At 38.0% G+C, this 19,581-nt stretch overlaps 1 protein-coding gene across 4 annotated transcripts; it reads left to right on the plus strand.

Annotated features, from left to right (window-relative positions):
• The first annotated feature begins 705 nt into the window (after nucleotides 1–705).
• LOC103717831 (FACT complex subunit SPT16-like) lies at nucleotides 706–14,421 on the plus strand. Of its 4 annotated transcripts, none has more exons than XR_003387644.2 (4): nucleotides 706–1,069; nucleotides 1,173–1,225; nucleotides 2,182–5,534; nucleotides 13,785–14,421. XR_003387644.2 is itself a non-coding variant. In XM_026808742.2 (4 exons), the coding sequence occupies exon 3, from the start codon at nucleotides 2,276–2,278 to the stop codon at nucleotides 5,444–5,446; it is 3,171 nt and encodes a 1,056-aa protein (XP_026664543.2). In that variant the 5' UTR covers nucleotides 706–1,069; nucleotides 1,173–1,225; nucleotides 2,182–2,275; the 3' UTR covers nucleotides 5,447–5,477; nucleotides 13,785–14,421. The 4 variants fall into 4 exon arrangements, 2 of the variants coding, with proteins under 2 accessions (XP_026664543.2, XP_008804589.2); XR_605724.4 differs by lacking the exon at nucleotides 13,785–14,421 and adding an exon at nucleotides 13,308–13,671; XM_026808742.2 differs by having other exon boundaries at nucleotides 2,182–5,477.
• Nucleotides 14,422–19,581: the final 5,160 nt, after the last annotated feature.

Consider the following 19,581-nt stretch of genomic DNA (forward strand, 5'->3'; position numbering starts at 1 on the left):
GTCTTTGCAGGATAAAGAATCTTATGTATAGGAGAAAATTCCCTTCATTATTACCATATTGACTCTTGCGAAGATACTTTCGATCAAAAATTATTAGCTTAGTAGGTTAACACCTCCTCGATGACAATGTATCCTCACCTCATTTTCCAAGCCACTGGCAAATATAGCTTCACAAATGCCTCTAACCCCAAAATTATGAATAGCTCTTTCTCTCCCTAAATTATATCTCCATGTACCATATGACCATGCATGATGCCAATCACATCTGCTCGTTTCTACGGCGGTGCACCAATATTAGCACTCATTTTTATTGGCCTTATTTATTAAGCACTCATTTTGAAGCACAGAATAGAAACGAGCGACTGTGATTGGCAACGTGCATGTGGTGCACGTCGCATAGAATATAATTTCTCTCTCTCTCTCTTTTTTTTTAAGTACATCGGCTACTCACATTAATCTCGCGTGAGCGTAACCAACATTACCAAGAGAAAGTAGACTGTTCAATAACATAATTCTCTGTAATGTGTGTGTTTTGAACTTGAATACAGATGCAGGGCTAATCCCAAACCGAACATGATCCAATGATCCGACCCAAACCCGTTTCAGAAGAGCAAAACGGATTCGGGTCGGCGTCGAGTCGATCCCGAAATCTGCGAGGGCGTCAGCACGTATAAATGGTCTCAAAGGCGGGCGGTCGAATTCTCTCTCTCCCCGATATTGAATCCCTTCTTCTGTCCCTCTCTCGACCTTTTTTTTTATTTTTTTCTTCCTCCCTCTTCGTATCTCGACCTCTCCCCTCTCTATAAAAAAAGTTCCGATTTTTCTTTTTCTTTTTCTTTCCTCAGGCCCTCGATTTATCCTCTTCTCTTCTTCAAATCTTCTCTCTTTTCCTTTACAGTCCTCTCTTTCGATTGGATTTCGTCTTCTTCTAGGGTTCCTGAGCCGCCGAATTCCCCCATTTCGAGCGTTTCCGGAACCTTAACCCTAGCCCTTCCTCGATAGGAAACAAGTCGGCCGCGGCAGAATCGGAATTGCCGACGAAGGGGGCTCTCGGGGAGGAGAGAAACGAGTAACTTTGCTGCTTTATTTCTTTTCTTTGAGGCGTGGATTTGAGCTTGATTGGAAGTCGCGGAAACCCTAACCCTAACTTTGGTTTTGATTTTTTGGGGCAGGAACGGGTGGATTGGAGCTGCTGATAGGAGCAAAACGGAGGGCGAAGTTTGAGGTATTTTGACTCTTTGCTTTGTTTAATCTGTTGGTTTGTTTCTGGCTTTCGGGGATTGAGATGGTCCCAACCCTCCTTCGAACCCTAACCCAAAGTTCAAGTTTGTGTTTTTTGGACGGGTGCTGGTTGGTGATCGTGGGAGAGGAGGAAGTCGTTTCTAGGTTCTCCGTGGGAATTATGATGGAATTTTGTGCATTTTGTTGATATTTTGGTTTTTCTGAAGCCCTTGAACTAACCTTAAAGGAGTATATGGGATGGACTCGTTTCTGTGCTTGTGAGAATGGGAGATCTTTTGGACTTATCTTAATTTTTTGCTATTTTGTGGGGCATTCGTTGAGGTTCGTTTTCTCTGGACAATTTGTTCTTTTCCATTTTTAAATGTTTTCCTCAAATAAAAAATTTGGAGCAACAAACTTTTGATTTCATAGCATCTTAGTGTTCGTTTGAAATTTTATTATCGATTTGCTTAAACTATAGCTGTTCCTACATAGAAGGGGAAAATGTTATTGAGCAGTATCCGTTTTTGTTGTGAATTTTAGTTTACATTTATAATACAGTGAAATTTTGGCATTCGTGCTGCATGTTCTGCTTAGAAATTGGTCTGTAGTTTGTCCAGAAAAAGAACAAAGATAGATCTCTGGTAGGATTTATAATGAGCATTGGCAGTTAAGGGAATCATTGATGGAGGAGGACCAAAATGAGAATTGTGATTGGTTGAACCAAGGAGGTGTAATAAGTAAAGATGGGAATGTGTACAAAGAGGGGAGAAGTGTGCAGTTACTTGTCATATCTCAGGGCATGTGCCAAGCATGTGATGGAATGGTGCCCACGGCTATACACAGCTGGACATGAAATTTTTGCTCTATGTTAGCAGATAGTAGAGATGTATCATCTTTCTTTTCGCATTCTATTTTGACATATTTGGATCCTTATATATGTGGATTTTTTCTTGTCAGGTTAATCTACTCTGCGAGAGATTAGAGGACAGCAATAATCAATCAGCATCATTTTAAAAAATAGTAGCTGTTGTTTGTGGTGACTTGGTGACTGATGGCTGATCATCAAAGCACAAAACCATCTGCCTCTGGGGCTGGTGCGTACACAATCAATCTTGAGAATTTCAGCAAGCGTCTGCAGGGGTTTTATACACACTGGAAGGAGCACAAAGCTGATTTGTGGGGCTCTGCCGATGCTATAACCATTGCAACTCCCCCTACTTCTGAAGATCTTCGGTATCTGAAGTCATCATCCTTGAATATCTGGTTGCTTGGATATGAGTTCCCAGAGACGATCATGGTTTTCATGAGCAAGCAGATCCATTTCTTGTGTAGTCAGAAGAAAGCCACTCTGCTTGAAACCCTTAAGAAGTCTGCGAAGGAAGCTGTTGGTACCGATGTTGTCATACATGTTAAGGCAAAGAATGATGATGGGACTGCCTTGATGGATGAGATATTGCGTGCTGTTCATTCTCAGTCCAAATCTGATCCCATTGTTGGATACATTGCAAAAGAGGCGCCGGAAGGGAAGCTTCTTGAAAGATGGTCTGAGAAGCTGGGTGGTTCAATGTTACAGCTCACTGATGTGACACCTGGTTTCTCGGAACTGTTTGCTGTCAAAGATGCCATTGAGCTCACTTGTGCAAGGAAAGCTGCATATTTAACTTCATCAGTGATGAAGAACTTTGTGGTCCCAAAGCTTGAGAAGGCTATTGATGAAGAAAGGAAGGTCTCTCATTCTTCACTAATGGATGATACAGAAAAGGTGATACTTGATCCATCCAAGATCAAGGTCAAGCTGAAGGCAGAAAATGTTGATATATGCTATCCTCCTATCGTTCAGAGTGGTGGGAAGTTTGACCTTAGGCCTAGCGCATCAAGTAATGATGACAATCTGTACTATGACTCAACAAGTGTTATCATATGTGCAATTGGCTCACGCTACAACAGTTATTGCTCAAATGTTGCCAGAACATTTTTGATTGATGCTACTGCATCACAGAGTAAGGCATACGAAGTTCTCCTCAAGGCTCATGATGCTGCAATAGGTGCTTTGAAGCCTGGTAATAAGGTTAGTTCTGCTTACCAGGCTGCAGTTGCTGTGGTTGAGAAAGAAGCACCAGAACTCCTTCCAAATCTAACCAAGTCAGCTGGAACAGGAATTGGCCTCGAGTTCCGTGAATCTGGGTTTAGCCTAAATTCGAAAACTGATCGGTCTCTGAAGGCGGGCATGGTTTTTAATGTCTCGCTTGGTTTCCAGAACCTCCGTGCTGAGACAAACAATCCGAAGACTCAGACATTCTCTCTTTTGCTGGCTGACACTGTTATTGTTAGTGAAAAGCCCTCAGAAGTCTTGACTGCAGGGTGCTCCAAGGCAGTCAAGGACATTGCTTACTCATTTAATGAGGAAGAGGAAGAAGAGGAACCTCCCAGGGCCAGACCTCCAGTTAATGGCACGGGTCCCTTTCCATCCAAAGCAACACTGAGGTCGGACAACCAGGAGATGTCGAAGGAAGAGCTGCGGAGACAACACCAAGCAGAACTTGCTCGCCAGAAGAACGAAGAGACTGCCAGGAGGCTAGCTGGTGGTGGCTCTGCAAATGCAGATGGGCGAGGTCCTGTAAGAACTTCGACTGAACTAACTGCTTACAAGAATGTCAATGATATACCCTATTCAAGGGAGCTGGTGATACAAGTGGACCAGAGGAATGAAGCTATTCTTTTACCAATATATGGAAGCATGGTTCCCTTCCATGTCTCTACTGTGAAGAGTGTGACTTCGCATCAAGACAATCGAACCTGCACAATCCGTATAATATTCAATGTGCCTGGTACACCTTTTAACCCCCATGATGCGAACTCCCTTAAATTTCAAGGTGCTATCTATTTGAAGGAGATCACCTTCCGTTCCAAGGATCCAAGGCATAGCAGTGAAGTGGTACAACTGATCAAGACCCTTAGAAGGCAAGTTGCATCTAGGGAGTCAGAGAGAGCTGAGAGGGCCACTTTGGTTACTCAGGAGAAACTACAGCTTTCTGGCAACAGGTTGAAACCGATCAGGTTATCAGACTTGTGGATACGCCCCACGTTTGGTGGTCGTGGAAGAAAGCTACCTGGCATTTTAGAGGCTCATATTAATGGATTCCGGTATTCGACATCCAGATCTGATGAGAGAGTGGATATTATGTATGGAAACATTAAGCATGCCTTCTTCCAGCCTGCAGAGAGAGAAATGATTACACTTCTGCACTTTCATCTGCACAATCACATAATGGTGGGCAATAGGAAGACTAAAGATGTCCAATTTTATGTCGAAGTGATGGATGTTGTGCAGACATTGGGTGGTGGGAGGAGATCAGCCATCGATCCTGATGAGATAGAGGAAGAGCAGCGTGAGAGGGAAAGAAAAAACAGAATAAACATGGATTTTCAGAACTTCATCAACAAGGTACATGACCATTGGGCACAACCACAACTCAAAGATCTAGATCTGGAGTTTGATATGCCTCTGAGGGAGCTTGGTTTCCATGGAGTTCCTCATAAGGCTTCAGCTTTCATTGTTCCAACTTCAAGCTGTTTAGTTGAACTTACTGAGACCCCATTTCTGGTAGTTACTTTGAGTGAGATTGAAATTGTTAATCTGGAAAGGGTAGGGCTTGGACAGAAGAACTTTGACATGACCATCGTATTCAAAGACTTCAAGAAAGATGTTCTTCGCATAGATTCTATTCCATCCACATCTTTAGATGGAATTAAAGAGTGGCTCGACACTACTGATCTGAAGTATTATGAGAGCAGGTTGAACTTAAATTGGCGCCCGATCTTGAAAACTATTATTGATGACCCTCAGAAGTTTATTGAAGATGGTGGATGGGAGTTCCTAAACTTGGAGGCAAGTGACTCAGAATCAGATAATACTGAGGAATCAGACCAAGGGTATGAGCCCTCTGATCTGGAGCCGGATTCTGCTTCTGAGGGTGATGATAATGGCAGTGAGTCACTGGTGGAGTCAGATGAAGATGAAGAGGAGGATTCAGAGGACTCTGAGGAGAAGGGGAAGACTTGGGAGGAGCTGGAGCGGGAGGCAAGTAATGCTGACAGGGAGAAGGGTGATGAATCAGACAGTGAAGAAGAGAGGAGGAGAAGGAAGGCAAAAGCCCTTGTGAAGTCCCGTGTTCCAGATATAAGGAAGGGTGTGCCTTCGAAGAGGCCAAAGTTTAGGTGAAGCACCTGCATTTGAGCTGAACTAAAAGTTGGTAAGAATGGAAAAAGCAGCATGGTTTTCTGAATATAGCATTAACATCAATATACCTGTGAGTCAGTCACTCTTTTCTCCATTCACCTTCAGTTATTCTCTGTTTTATGAGAAACTCGGTATTCAATCTTTTTCTAAGTTACCTTTTTAAATTTTAGACAAATCTCAAACTATATTTCTAGAGCACCCCATGCTTGACATAATGCCAATAAGACATGGAAACCACTGTATATACAGCTGTAACTGCACTTTTGCTTAACTTCTTTTCTTTTTGTCTATTACATGAACTATATAAAATGTCAGTTCAAATGACATTCTGCGAAAGTTATTCTATAAAATTATTTGCTTTTCTCCAATCTGTGAGCTTTAATTATTGAAATTATGATCGAGTTATTACTAGTCTGATTGAAGAATTAAGGAGCCGTCCTTATGAAAAACTTTCCTTTCTCTAGTTTATGGACACAAAGCATTAGACTTCAGGAACTGCTCTTCATTCTAATTGAAATTCTTATTGGTTCTGGTTTTATGAAATTCAAAATGTTATTATTTGATATTAATTCATGCATTTTATTGATCTCCTCATCAGAGTTATGGAGTAGGACTTATAAATTGTATTAAATCTCTGCTCCTGGTCAAAGGAGTCCTGATATAAACCGATATTCTGAAGGAAACCTTCAAATTGATTTCCAAATGTAGTTTAGAATTGATCTAAAATCCACACTTGTATGAATCTGAATGTGATTTCAGATCTGAAAAAATAAACAGAAAAGACGATAATTTCTGAATTTATTTTGATTTCTGCAATTTCAACCTGTGAATCTCGTTTCAGAGCCCAAAATTTATAGGCCCTCTTCCAAAGAGGTGAAAAAAATGTTTTTTTTTTATGCGAATAGTTCTTAAATGACAGCAAAATACATTTTATATAAATTAAAACCTCTTTCAAACTTTCTAACTTGGATCCTATAAATTAAATGACCCTTTCCTTATTTCCCCTAAAAGAAAGGAGGAAAAATCAAAGTTTAGATTCATGGTCAAACACGGAAGGGAAAAATAGGGATTGGTAGGTTAGATCAGACCCTTGATGGGCAAGATTGAGGAAAATACTCCCTAAACTTTTAAAAAACTAAATCTCAACCCCCATCAAACTAAAACAAAATCTAAGCCCCCATCAAACTTAAAACCTGGCAGATTGGACTAAAATTACGCCAAGTTCATTTGATGAAGGTCTTCTTCTTGCTGATAAGGTTTGACCTTCTATCTTGGATATGTCAAAATAAAAGAATGCATGGAAGGACTACTAAAGTATTAGCAGTTTAGTACTGTTAACTTTTAGTAATATTGCAGAGCATTTACTCACAAACTATAACTTGTAATGTTCATGTTGCTTTTCGAATATCAATAAAGCACTTCCAGTGCACCATAAAAAATATTAACAAGGTATTTCGAGAGGCGTAACTTGAAGCATAATTACAATCAAATCTTAAACGAATAGTGTATGTCATGTATAACTATGTAATATGCAATGTTTGTTGGTAATATGTTTTTATGACGTATTATTGTTCCTTGATTAAATTTGAACCATAATGATGTTCATATTGTGAACCTGACTGCGCTAGATAAGATCTAAACGTGACCTCTTTGGCAAAAAATTGTCTAGATGCATGGTTATTAATAAAAAAGATACAACAACAACAAATAAAAGAAAACAATCATGCAAACTATAATGTTTTTTGAAGGGTAAAAGGGTGCTAGGAATAGAACTCGAAAAAGAATGCAAGGAAACTTGAGTTATATGATATTGAATTAAAGATTCATGGAGTATACAACATCAATGACAAAATAAGCAAATTCTGTTAACCTAACGTTTCTTGTATCCTTGCCTCCATTAGCATAAAAAAGAATCCTACCAATAATATTTATGTGCAATACCTAAAAGCAACCAAACAGACCACTACAACATCAATTGGTAGCTAAACAAAAAAACTTCCAACTAGCCATTATCTCACAGCATATAAGTTTTCCCCTCACCCCTCAACTTAGGGTAAATTTCACTTACTTTTCTCTTATTCAAAAATTTTCAATTAGATCCCTTAAGTTCGTTAAGTGATCCATTGCGGTCCCATCGTCTATCTTCATTTACATGATCTCAATGGATTGTGTCATGGTCTCAAATCCCAGTGGGGCATTCTGTGGAACATCGAGACGAGGCATTGTCCTGAGTGTCAGGACAAGACCGTCTTGCCATTATCTCAGTGTCCTGATCGGCATATCTTAGGACATCCCATGTCCGAAGTGTTGGGATGGGGTGAGATGGCAGCATGTCATTCCATGGGCAAACCGAGACAACACTTGGGATAGAGCGAGATGGCGGTGTACCCCATTCCATGGGCAAACTGGGATAACCCTATCCTTAGGGATTTAAAACCTTGGTTGTATCATGCGATGGTCATATGACAACTTTTGGACTAAAATACCCTAGATAGCACTTGCTAACAAGAAAACTTCCCGCTCCAAATTATGTGATATCCCAACCCCAAATTGGCCATCAACCTTGCCTCCGGCTCCCCTCATCATCCGCCACCCTAACGTTCTCCTCCACTACCTTGAGTCCCTCCATTCCGCCTTCCACTAGGCGTTTGTGTTCTCCCACTATTCTTGACTTTTAATCTCCTAATCCTTGGGTTGTGCTCGAAAGGGTACCCAGACAAGGCCTGCTACCTATTTTATATAATGGCTGGCATGGCATGGGTTTGCTCCCCATTTCCCATTTATTCAATTCTTGTTTATGGGTCTTGCAAGGGAAATAGGGTCTTGGAGGTAGAACATCTATGTATAGTGAGTCACGATTTTTTGCTCGGCGGTCCACCTTCGTCTTCTTCTTAGAAATCTTCTCTTTTGCTGATTTTACCAGCTGTCGGAACTCCTATAGGCATTTGTGATATATATAGATATGTCGGGATAGTGCCAATTCGAGAGCATTTGCCCTTGATCCCAACTAATGACACACTCTGAATCTTTTTTTCTTGATAGTTCCATTCCGGTAAGTTTATTGAACACGTCAATTTAATTAATTATTTAAAAATAGCAAAATTTTGTTACGATTAAAAAATATATTTTTCTATTTCAGAAAATACATCTGACTTATCTAATACATAGTACTATTTTTTATATTTTTTGATTTATTTATATAATTTTAATAATTTTTAAATTAAAAAATATCTTTAAATATCATAAATTCAAAGAAATATATTTTTTACTTCAGAAAATACTTCTGAAATATGTAATACGTATTACTAATTTTTTATATTTTTTGTATTAATTATATACTTTTAATCATTTTTTAAACTAAAAAATAATTTTTAAATACAAATATTTTAGAAAATTAATTTGAGCTCAGATTTATGTAGAAGCTTATCATGGATGCTATATATATTTTTCGAAGCCTATAGGCATGCATCAATGGTTACTTTCTTTTCAATTTTTTTAAATTTGGTCTAGGACATTATGCCCATTATCGTGTCAAAACTTAAATAATTAGCACCAAATTTTGCTGAGAATAGCTTGCATGTCCTTAGATAAGCTTCTGATTTTACAGTTATTTTTTGAATTTTATTTTATTTTATTAATTTTTAATCAAAAAATATATTTTTTTATTTTTAAAAATTATATATAATTCAAAAATTAAAAATTTTAGTAGGATTGTGCAGATCAGCCATAGATCTATAACATATCATGAAATCATGCCAAAATCGAAAATTTTGGGATGATCTTTCCTCATTTTGTAAATTGAGGCATTTTTCATCTTTGAAGAAAAAAGAAGAAAATGAGGTAGGAGAGAGGAAGCATACCTTATTTTGGGCTGGATCCTCCTTGAATCATCTTAAATCGTTGTTTTTTTTGGCCGGGGGGTTGAAGACTTCAATGAAGGCTGGAGAAGGTTCTCGAGCCTTCCCAACAGTTCTCCCAACACATAAATAAAGAGGAAGAGAGGGAGAATCGGTCTGATGCGAACCGGCCGATTTGGACCGGTTTCGAGCGGTTCGAGGTTGGTTTGGACAGATTCTGACCGGTTCGTGTTCGGATCCAAACCCCACAGCCGAACTAACCTGGTCCGTGTCGGGTCAGTTCGGTACGGGCCGAATCGGGCGGTTCAGTCTAGTTTGATAGACCACGCACACTACTGTTCATCCTTATCACCGATATCCGGGACCAAACAGTAAGAATTGCACAAAAAATTGGCTTGATAGCTAGCATTGGACCGTTAAACATGATTGGTGACACCTTCAATATGCTGAGTTGCCGACGATACCTTCAGGCTTGAAAATAAACTTTGATAAGAGTTCTATGATAAGAATGGACTTGCCGAAAGATATAAGCAAGAATTTTGCCACAATTTTGGGATGTTTCCAAGCAACCCTTCATGTTAACTACCTCGGCTCCCCCTTGGCCAAACTCAGACTTTCTGATTGGAACTTGTCGAGAAAGTAGATAGGAAGTAGCTTGGAAAGGTAAGCTGCTCTCTTTTGGAGGCAGGTTGTGCTTGGTTAATGCAGTGCCGAGGTCCATTCCACCTACTGGATATCCACTTTCCTTCTCCCTCATGAAATCATCAAAAAGATAAGAAATGGAGGAACTTCCTATGGAGGGGTGACAAACATTGTAATGGAGGATGCTACCTTGCTAGCTGGGATCATATCTGCAGACTGAAGAGACTAGATGGCTTGGGATTGTTAAACTTGAAAACTTTCAGCCACTGCTTTCTTCTTAAGAGGTGGTGGAGGTATTTTCAGGAGCAAGATAAGCCATGGAGATTGCCTTCATTTCCCATCCTGTGCATGGAGCAACGTAGTGAAGGTTAGACCCTTTTCCAACTCAAGCATCATCTTCAGGATAGGAGATGGCAGACAGATTGCGTTTTGGCAGGCAGCTGGGCAGCAAATGGACCACTCAAATCACTCTTCCCAAGCTTATTCCTTCTGACAAGCCTGAACATCTCAGTAAAGCAAGTAATTGAAAATGAAGAACTTAAAAGTTTATTTTATGATCCTTATGCGCCAGAGCCATTGAAGAATACTAATCCCTCATCAAGCTTTTGAGCTCCATCAACAGCGCAAAAGAACGACATAGCACAATGGAAATGGGATACTAAGAAGACTTTCATGATGAAAAAATGTTATCATTTCTTCAGCCATGGAGGAGTCATGTCCCAGTTTGCAAAATTCAACTGGAAAATGTTGCTCCTAGAGAAAATCTGGTTTTTAATTATAAAATCCTTACAGCAGAGAACCTTAGGAAAAGAGGATTCCCAGCGCCATCCGTCTATATGATATGCTGCGAACAATATGAGGATGTTGATCATCTCCCTTTAACATGTGGTTATTCCGGAGTTGTATGGTCCTCATTATCCCAAATAACACCCCTCCCCTCTCCACCCAGTGCAGTTCAAGATCTCTGGTCAACCTGGAGGGATCGACTGCCTACCAAGTACCCGAAGATACTATGGAATAATTTAATGGTCACTATCTTTTGGTGTCTATGAAAGAACAACATCGCTGGGTCTTCAAATCGAGGCAAACTCAGCCCTGAAAACTGTGGAACTCAGTACTATTATGTTCGAGAGTTGGACATCTTTAGCCAACCATGAGTTTCAGCACAAACTGCCAGAAATGATTAAGGCTTTGAAGGAAGCCTAGGACATAAGTCTTTGTCACTGAAGACCTTTTACTTTCAAACACCTGGAAACCTGAATTTTTCTTTTCCTTTGGGGTCTGGTAAGGACCAAGCTATCTCAGCTTATGGCTTAGCCAAACCCATTACTCTTTGTAATTTCTCCCTTCTTAATAACATGGGTGGGCAACCTCCCTTCATATCAAAAAAAAAAAAAAAGCTGCAGTTAATGAGAAAGTATAGCTGAATGATTCCATAATCTGATAGCATGGGAAGCCTTTTTTTCTTCCCTTGCTTCTCCCATCGTTACGTTATAGCAGCAAAGCCTTTTCTCCCTTCAACCAAGTCCCTTTTCTTATATACTATTGGAAATAAGAACTAAAACTCCTTATTGGCTGAAGGACTCATGAGCCTCACATGGCCGAATATCTTAGCTATCAGTCTGGATGATGGACTGGAGCTTCCAATGGTTGAGCGTGAGTAGTGAGGTGGTTGAACAGGGAGGAGAATAACCTAGAAAGAGTAGGAAAGAGGCAATCATGAGGTTTAGATGAGTATGTTAAGCAATAGGTTCAATATGCACCCAACTGTCCCAATTAATGTAACCGAATCACCATTGTGGTGGAACCTGATTGCTGAACCCAAACTAAACATGAACATCTTCTTTGGAAAAAGGCACTGCATCTGATTGGCTGAGACCTGTCAACTAGGCCACAGAGCACCGAGGCAGTTTGGAGGCTCCATTTCCATATCCAAAATATTCGAATATGAATTGCAGATTTTAGCATGCAACTGATATCCATATCTGTATTTGTATCCATCAATGAAAAGAGAAATGGATATGCAAATATTTGGTCTATACCTGAATATGAGAATACACTCTTATTGTCATATTTGTAAACTCGCAATAAATTGTTGATATCTTTAATGTAGCTTCCTTTCCATCCATCAACTTCTTTGATTTGGTAGATTATATCCTTAGCAGTCAGTTTTTCAATTCAAAGTGTGTAACTTGCAGGAATTATTAGGATCCACTAAAGGAATCTGGTCATCAAATGGATGTAGTTATTTTTGTTGCTTTTTTGTAAAATCATTTTGTCTATTTTAGAAAATGAAAGAAAAAGCCTATATCCTTATTTGAGTTAGTAAAATCAGTAAAATATAATGTAGAGTAATGTTTTAACCGTAATGCTTAACAATCCAATCTATGACTGCATTGATATCTGTTTTGTCAACCTGGATCTGTTTAAAACAAATATGACAAATCTTAGCATCCAATTAATATCTGCTTTCGTATTCATTTTCACCTAATAAAAATGGATATGTATTTGGAAATACTGATATCTGATTGGTAAACAATCCATTTTCAGCCCTACTGGGCAGCCAATGAAATAATGGCCACGAGTCAGCACAGGCGAGAAGAGAAATGCTGACTTGCAGATTATTTGGTTTTAGAATGGATTTTAAGATTTGTAATTTAAACACTAGCAGACTATGATTATGTCATTTACTGCTTCTTGTGATATTATGATGTCCTGTTGTTTAGGTCGTTAGTTTCTATGTTACATTTGAAGTTTTTAACTTATTATACGATAAGTAAAGAAAATCATGAATTTGGAAGCTTCTAGTACTTGAAGTAGAAATTTCCAGTTATATGATTTAAAAGATTTTTTTTGAATTTTTTCTTCTTTTGGGAGAGAAACCCCGGCAATTTCATTGAGAGGACAAAAAAATTACAGAAAAAAAGGGAAGAGATATTAGAAGGAAAATGACAAAAAAAAAGGCCTTCAGCCCTTGAACTTCCACAAGCAACCAACATGATCTCTAAACCAAGGAATTTATAAATTTTCATTGCAAAAACAAAGGCAGTTTTATGGATTGTAACTTGTACTTTCAAAATATAATGTATAATCATGTTGCTTTTCTTGTATATCGAGATGCGTTTATTGTCTAGATCACAAAATATGGCAAAGGTGAATGTGACAAGGTATCTTACGTATCACTGATGACATTTTTCCTTTGTTTAATGCATGAAGCAATTTGGTTGTACTGCCTTTTGGATTGTTGTCGTTTTATATGTTCACCAAGTTAAAAACTCCAGCAAAGCACTTCAACATTTCCATAATTGAATTAAATGAATAATATATCATTTCATGTCTTGCAGGAGAGGTTGCTTGCATTGTTAGGCCTATCTTCGGTAGAAGCAATTATCCAGTCAATATGGTTGTTTTCTTTCTTTATTAGGTGCGAGGAGATATTTTTAGTTATATTTTGTGGGTACTTGAAGCTGTAATGGGTTAACCATGCTTTTGGCATTTATACTTTAGTCTGGACTTCACAGAGGATGGGCAACTTTTGTTACATTCTGATGTAGTCTTCTCTTGTTATGTTTCTATGGTGGTATGCTTTAAAAGCCATATCTTTTGGCATCGGTCAATCTGAATTTAGCACATGCACTTGATCCTACTAAGCCTCTTGTAAAGTTGATATTTATTGATGTGATTATAGTTTATTTTTATTATGAATTAGTGTGAGATCTCCTTATTCTGCAGATATTCATGGTAATTGAATCTAGAAATTCATTTTGATATGTTCACTTGCATTAATCATCTACTCTCATTTATATAATTTTCTTGCATAGATTCGCAGGATGGTCTGTTGTCTGTATTATCAAGGTTTGCTTTGTCCTTGATCTAAATAGATGACACACAGAGGATGCTGACGATGCAAGTAAAACAGGATCCTGTTTTGATTGGTCTCCCTGCATCCCTATGCATTGTTTGCATCGTTTTGATGATTGTGTTGTGGAAGACTCCGAGAAGCCAGAGGTAATTGGTGGAAACAAAGCATTGATGGCAGTTGATGATGTTTGGAAGGTGATTGAAAATCAGGATTTATCTGCTGCAACTTCTTATCTCCCCACAAGTTTTGAGTTATCCACATTAATCAGATATCGGTTATTTGAAGTGAGAACCCAATACAGTGTAGGTGCACAAGGGCAGTCTAAAAAATTTAGAGCAAGAGATGCTTGGGAAGCATTCATGGGAGTTATTGAAAATATTTCAAAGCTGGTTTCGCCCATTCTTTCAAAAGTTTCTTGTTAATAAGGTTTGAAAAGTCTTACTGTGAAGGGTTTCTTGCAGGGCCATGCCTGTACTTTCTGAAATTACAGGTCAGTGCATTTCTTTCCCTTTATTGTATGGTGGTCACTATATTTTTAAGGAAATATCGGAAGCAGTCCCTGGGTTAAACTGTGTTACAAAGCTATCACAATATTCCATTAACAATCAATTTAGTATCCAAAAAATATTTTGGTTCAACTGGGCGAACATTGTAAGTAAACCGGTTTAAACCAATTTTATATGGTTAGGGTGAATTCCTTCTCTTTTGGTGAAAACAGTCAAGAGAACTCCATCCCCTCTCTCTTTTTCCTCTCCTGTTTTCTTCTTTATTGAACCCCAAAAACCTCAAAATTTCTGCAACCTCAAGCTTTTATGATCAGCGTTCTTCATGGAGTCTATACAATAAAGGTGAGAATTAGATGTTTATTCCTTTTAGCGTTGGTTTTGTGTACCTAGTTGTTATCAATGTTTTGTGTAGCTACCAAAACAGGATTTTATTTTCTCCCTAGATATTATATTAAACTTAGGGTACTAGGTTCCAAGAATTGAAGGCTCTTTGTTCTTGGTGGGCAAACAGTATTTTTTTGGCTTCGTAGTTTATTGTCGTAAACTTTTGTCCTGATATTTATAATTCTGTCTGTGAAGGCTTTTTTTTTAATAAAAAAAAGGGTTATATTTAAAGTGTAATGAGATTGATTTGGGTGTTGGGTTATGGTAACCGAGATATGACAAAAGTTGCTCATTGTGTGTGTTCGTTACAATAGCTATAGTCTTGAAGTTAAGCTACTCATGCCCAGCTGTTTCGGCTATGAGCAAATCCATATTTGACAAAAGGAAGTCATCTTTGGAACAAGCTTTATTTAGATTTAAAAAATCAACACAGCAGCAGATTTGCCCATTCTTCTAGACAAGGATTATGTTTGTCAACCAAATGGGGTGTTGTATGGGCTTTATAAAACCAACCTCCAATAACTTCTCAATTTCTTCTTTAATATCTTTCTCTATTTCAAGCTTAAAGACTCTGGCGGGTTGTTTGACACCAATCGAAGTTTCGCGCATTTCAGATGGTGGTAAAGTGATGCCACATGAGGAGCTTTTTCTCATGCAGTCATATTCTTAAGTAAAAAATGTTTGACCCTTTTCCTTTTTTCATCTTCATATAGAAAGAAAGTCGGCCTTCCTCATACTCCCCCCTTCATTCATTGAGTTGGAGGAATCCACAGGAGGCCCGCCCGTTATGCATTGCATAAAAGAACCTTTCTTTTTATGAATACTCTTTTTTTCAAATTCAGGTCGAATGAATATGGAAGGGAGATCAATCAAATAAATAGGCTATGAATGAAGAAAGGGAAGTGGTGGGCTTTTCACCTTCTTTCTAGTGACTCATGAAGCTAATAAATCTACTTCAAAGGAAGGGAAGCTAGGAGTGCTAGTCCAAAAGAGGGTGTTCAACAATTTATTTTTTATCAGCATTAACATATTTGAGTCAACGGTGTGTCTCCTTTCTCTTCCTTTTCTAGCTATCACTGAGGACCAGCACTAACCACCAACACCTCGTAGTTGGGAGTGAATTGAGTGCAACAGTTTTATATTTAGTGCATACAGATTTAATCTCAGTGCAAAAAAATTTATCTTGGTGCATGTTGTGTTAAAGGCACATGATAACATTCTTCAAGGGCGTGGTAGATGTACTGAAAGCAATCAATAAGCAATGTTAACTCATTGAGCAAGTTGATATCTATTACCATTACAAGGAGTTTGTGCACACAAAATTGTTCATGACAATGTCCTATATAAGTTTTCATTAGAAAAAATTGATTACATCAAATACTCAAGGAAGGAAAAAATCATATATTGGAAAGTTGGTCAGATAGAGGTGATAACTCGATTCCTAAGGGCGGAGAGATTATCGAGATCTCCTTCTAGCAGTATCTTCTTGCTTTGCTAATTATTTTCTTGTACTGCTTCATTTGGCATTTCATCATCTCCAAATCTTCCTTGAGCTCTTTAATTTTCTCTTTTGCATCGCAAGAAAAAAATTTTATAATGAACACAAAAGTAAAGTCACGTAAACTATGTAAACTAGAAGATCAATTAATATTTACCATAAGCTCTGGGGAAAAATAAAACAATCATCCAAGATTTTTTGAGGTCGAAGAGACCTTAATTTTGCAAATATCTGCATTGTAGGAGCAGCAAAAATTGAGATGTGATATAAAATCAAGATATTTTGATAGATAAAAAATGTAAAATATGATATGAATAATATGTGATCTTATAGGTCATGCGAGGAACCATCTAATAAGATAAAATGGATCATCTGACCAAAAAGTAGAGTTCAAATTAATACTTTGTTAATGCATATATGAATTTTAGGTGATGAAAATGAATGTTATCCGGTTGTTTTTATGTTAATCTGGAATGCTTCATGTACATGTATCTGTTTGTGTATGTATATGTATATATATAACATATATGTATGTATTTATACATGTGTGCATATATGCCTGCATGCATGCAAGTATGTATCAACAATTGTTTTCAACTACATGGAGTTGTTATGAATTTGCTCTACTTATAGCATCTCATTTACAAACTATTCCATTTAGAAGGGAATCACTTAATAAAGTAATAGAGAATGTAAAGATGAAAAGTTGCAAAAGTGTAATACTAGCATTCTAAAGCTCTATTTGGCATTGTTGTAAGTAGTAGAACTTTTGTCTGCAAAGCTTTGGGCAGTAGAACTATATTTTTGAAATATTGTGAAATTTTAACATATGTTTGGTAACTATTTATACTACATCCCAACCGGTGGTAAGAGACCAATGGCCAACTAGATGATAAACACATGTCGAAAGCAGGAACTAGAGAATAACGATGAATCTTGGTAATGGAAAGCAATTCAAGAGGGACATTCCTAAGAGAACCATCAGAAGAAAGTAGACAAGATGGCAATCACAAAATATGGGTATCAAAGTTAGAGAAAAACAACTATCTAGCCATTACAAAAAGATTGTATAAATTTTAGGATGCAATTCTATGGAAGGATCCTTGGCCAATCATCAAGCACCGATCAGTCATCTTTTTTATCTTTGTTTTATTTTTGTTTACCTTATTTTATCTTAGTCTACCTGAAGTTCGTAGTTTGTTGATCAGATCTGATGCCTTGACTACCTCTTCTCTGAGAAGGCAGCGCCATGGCAGCGAAAGTCCTTGAAACTTAAATTGGTAGGATCTACTACCACTCTTGCCTCTTTCTAATTTCAGACACTTGTTGGCATAACTGTGCCATCGCACGACCGGAGAAAGCAAGCTGCAAACAATGAAGTCGTACACTACGTGATTCCTTTCCTAACTCTGGTCTGTGAAGACAAAGGTCCATTAGTAGGTAATAGCAGCCAAAAACCATCACTTTAGAGCTCTCATGGACTCTCCTCCATGAATAAAGCATCAAATATTTCAGATCGTACCATGACAAGGCCTGCAATGGCCAAAATAGCATGGGACCGACCTTCAGTATAATCTCCAACTAAGCATTGGACACTAATGTCGCATATGTTCCACTAAACTGAATTAGTTGGGTGCTTTGTTTAAGTGCATACTTGGCCAGAAAAGGGTGGCAGAATCCTGAAGTTTGGTTCTTGGCAACCCACAAGAGAGCCATTAGAATCCAACAACAAAGGCAAATAAAATATTAGAGCTCCAACAACCAATCAACTAAACAATCAAAGGCCAACATAACAAACAAAAGTTGTGATGACAGGAGCTGGGATTAAACAACAAATCCACTGTCTTATTGCCTAACCTCAGGTACTCTTAAGGTTCAAACATCACCATCCATCTTTTGACCCATCACCATCATGAGACTCACATGATAATGCACAGCCAGTACTGCCCAACTTTAGTAGGCCATTGCCCATCTAATGGAAAGATGGCCCTGGATCACAAGTAAGATTGTAGAGACATAGTCTATGATATGGATAATTTGAATGTCCATTTGGTGATGTCAATGTATTTAACATGGTCACAATGTGCGATTCAATTCTTTTTTCTTTTCCTTTTTTTTTTCGATTTGACGAATGAGGAGTTAAAGTCCAATCCATTTACATGGACTAGGTTGATTAATAGCAAGAGCACCTAAAGGCAGATATGCTTAATGGGTTGTTGGATAGGAAGAAATACATGATATAGTATTTTGAAACCAACAAATTTATAGATTTCTTTTCGAAGAAAAACCTATTCATAGGTTATTTATTGAAGCTAAAGCTGATCATGTGTTAAAAACTTCAGAAAACTTGAGCAAACTTGAGGATTTCCTTGTCTTAATTGGAGGATGGATGAAGGTGATGTGATCTACTTTTCAATATAATTTGTGTTTTGTTTCAGGAAAAGGTAAAGAACTCCTCAAAAGTGTGACATCTTTTCGTTGCCTCCTTATCAAATGGCTGTCCTTCAACATCTTCCATAATCAAAAATGATGATCTTTAGGATGTGACCTAATGGTTTTGATGGTTTTGTGCACATGGTGTCTTGTCCTTAAATGGCTTGGCAATTGGTAAAAGATAAGGTGAATTGTGAATGCATGGGCATTTTGATAAGAAGACTCAGATAAATTAAGCTTCATGAGCTCATGATAAATCTAGATAAGATTCTGTATTGAATATATGATAAACCTTTGGAGAATCAATGAGCCAGGCTTGGGATCTTCGATAACCTAGATTCCACTCATGTAGGTTGGGCCATGAACCTCGTCTAGCTTTAAAAATTAACTTTGCTAGGCCGACCAAACTCATCGGAATCTTAAGTTAATTAAGGCAGAACTTTGTAGTGATTAGAGTATCTTTAGTTAGGGTTACTTGGTGAATAAATTAACCATATAGGCAACTAGGTTATGCCATGTCAATTTCCGTTAGATGCATTATATCAAGGACCTATAGCAAGGAAAGTGCTATTTGATAGATGGGGCGCAAGCAAATTGATGCAACCAATCAATTCATCTTTTATGGCATCGTCACCATTAATCGTTCCCTACTTGTGAATAATTGTATTATAAAGAATATTACAAATTTTTATAGACTCCATGGTGCGGACACCAATGCCAGGTCAGCCGGTCGCCACAGGATCCAGCTAGCTCAGCGGGTCCCAGCCGATTCAGCCAGCCTGATTTTATTTTAGATTGATTTATTTTAGTTGGATTTATTTTATGTTGATTGGGTTTGTTTGCATATTGTCATTTGGGTTTATTTGCATAATGTCATTTTAGGATTTTTTTGGAATTGTTTTATTTGTAGGGGTTTATTTGTTATTTTGTGACCC

This window comes from Phoenix dactylifera, unplaced genomic scaffold, assembly GCF_009389715.1.
Source record: "Phoenix dactylifera cultivar Barhee BC4 unplaced genomic scaffold, palm_55x_up_171113_PBpolish2nd_filt_p 000077F, whole genome shotgun sequence".
NCBI lineage: Eukaryota > Viridiplantae > Streptophyta > Magnoliopsida > Arecales > Arecaceae > Phoenix > Phoenix dactylifera.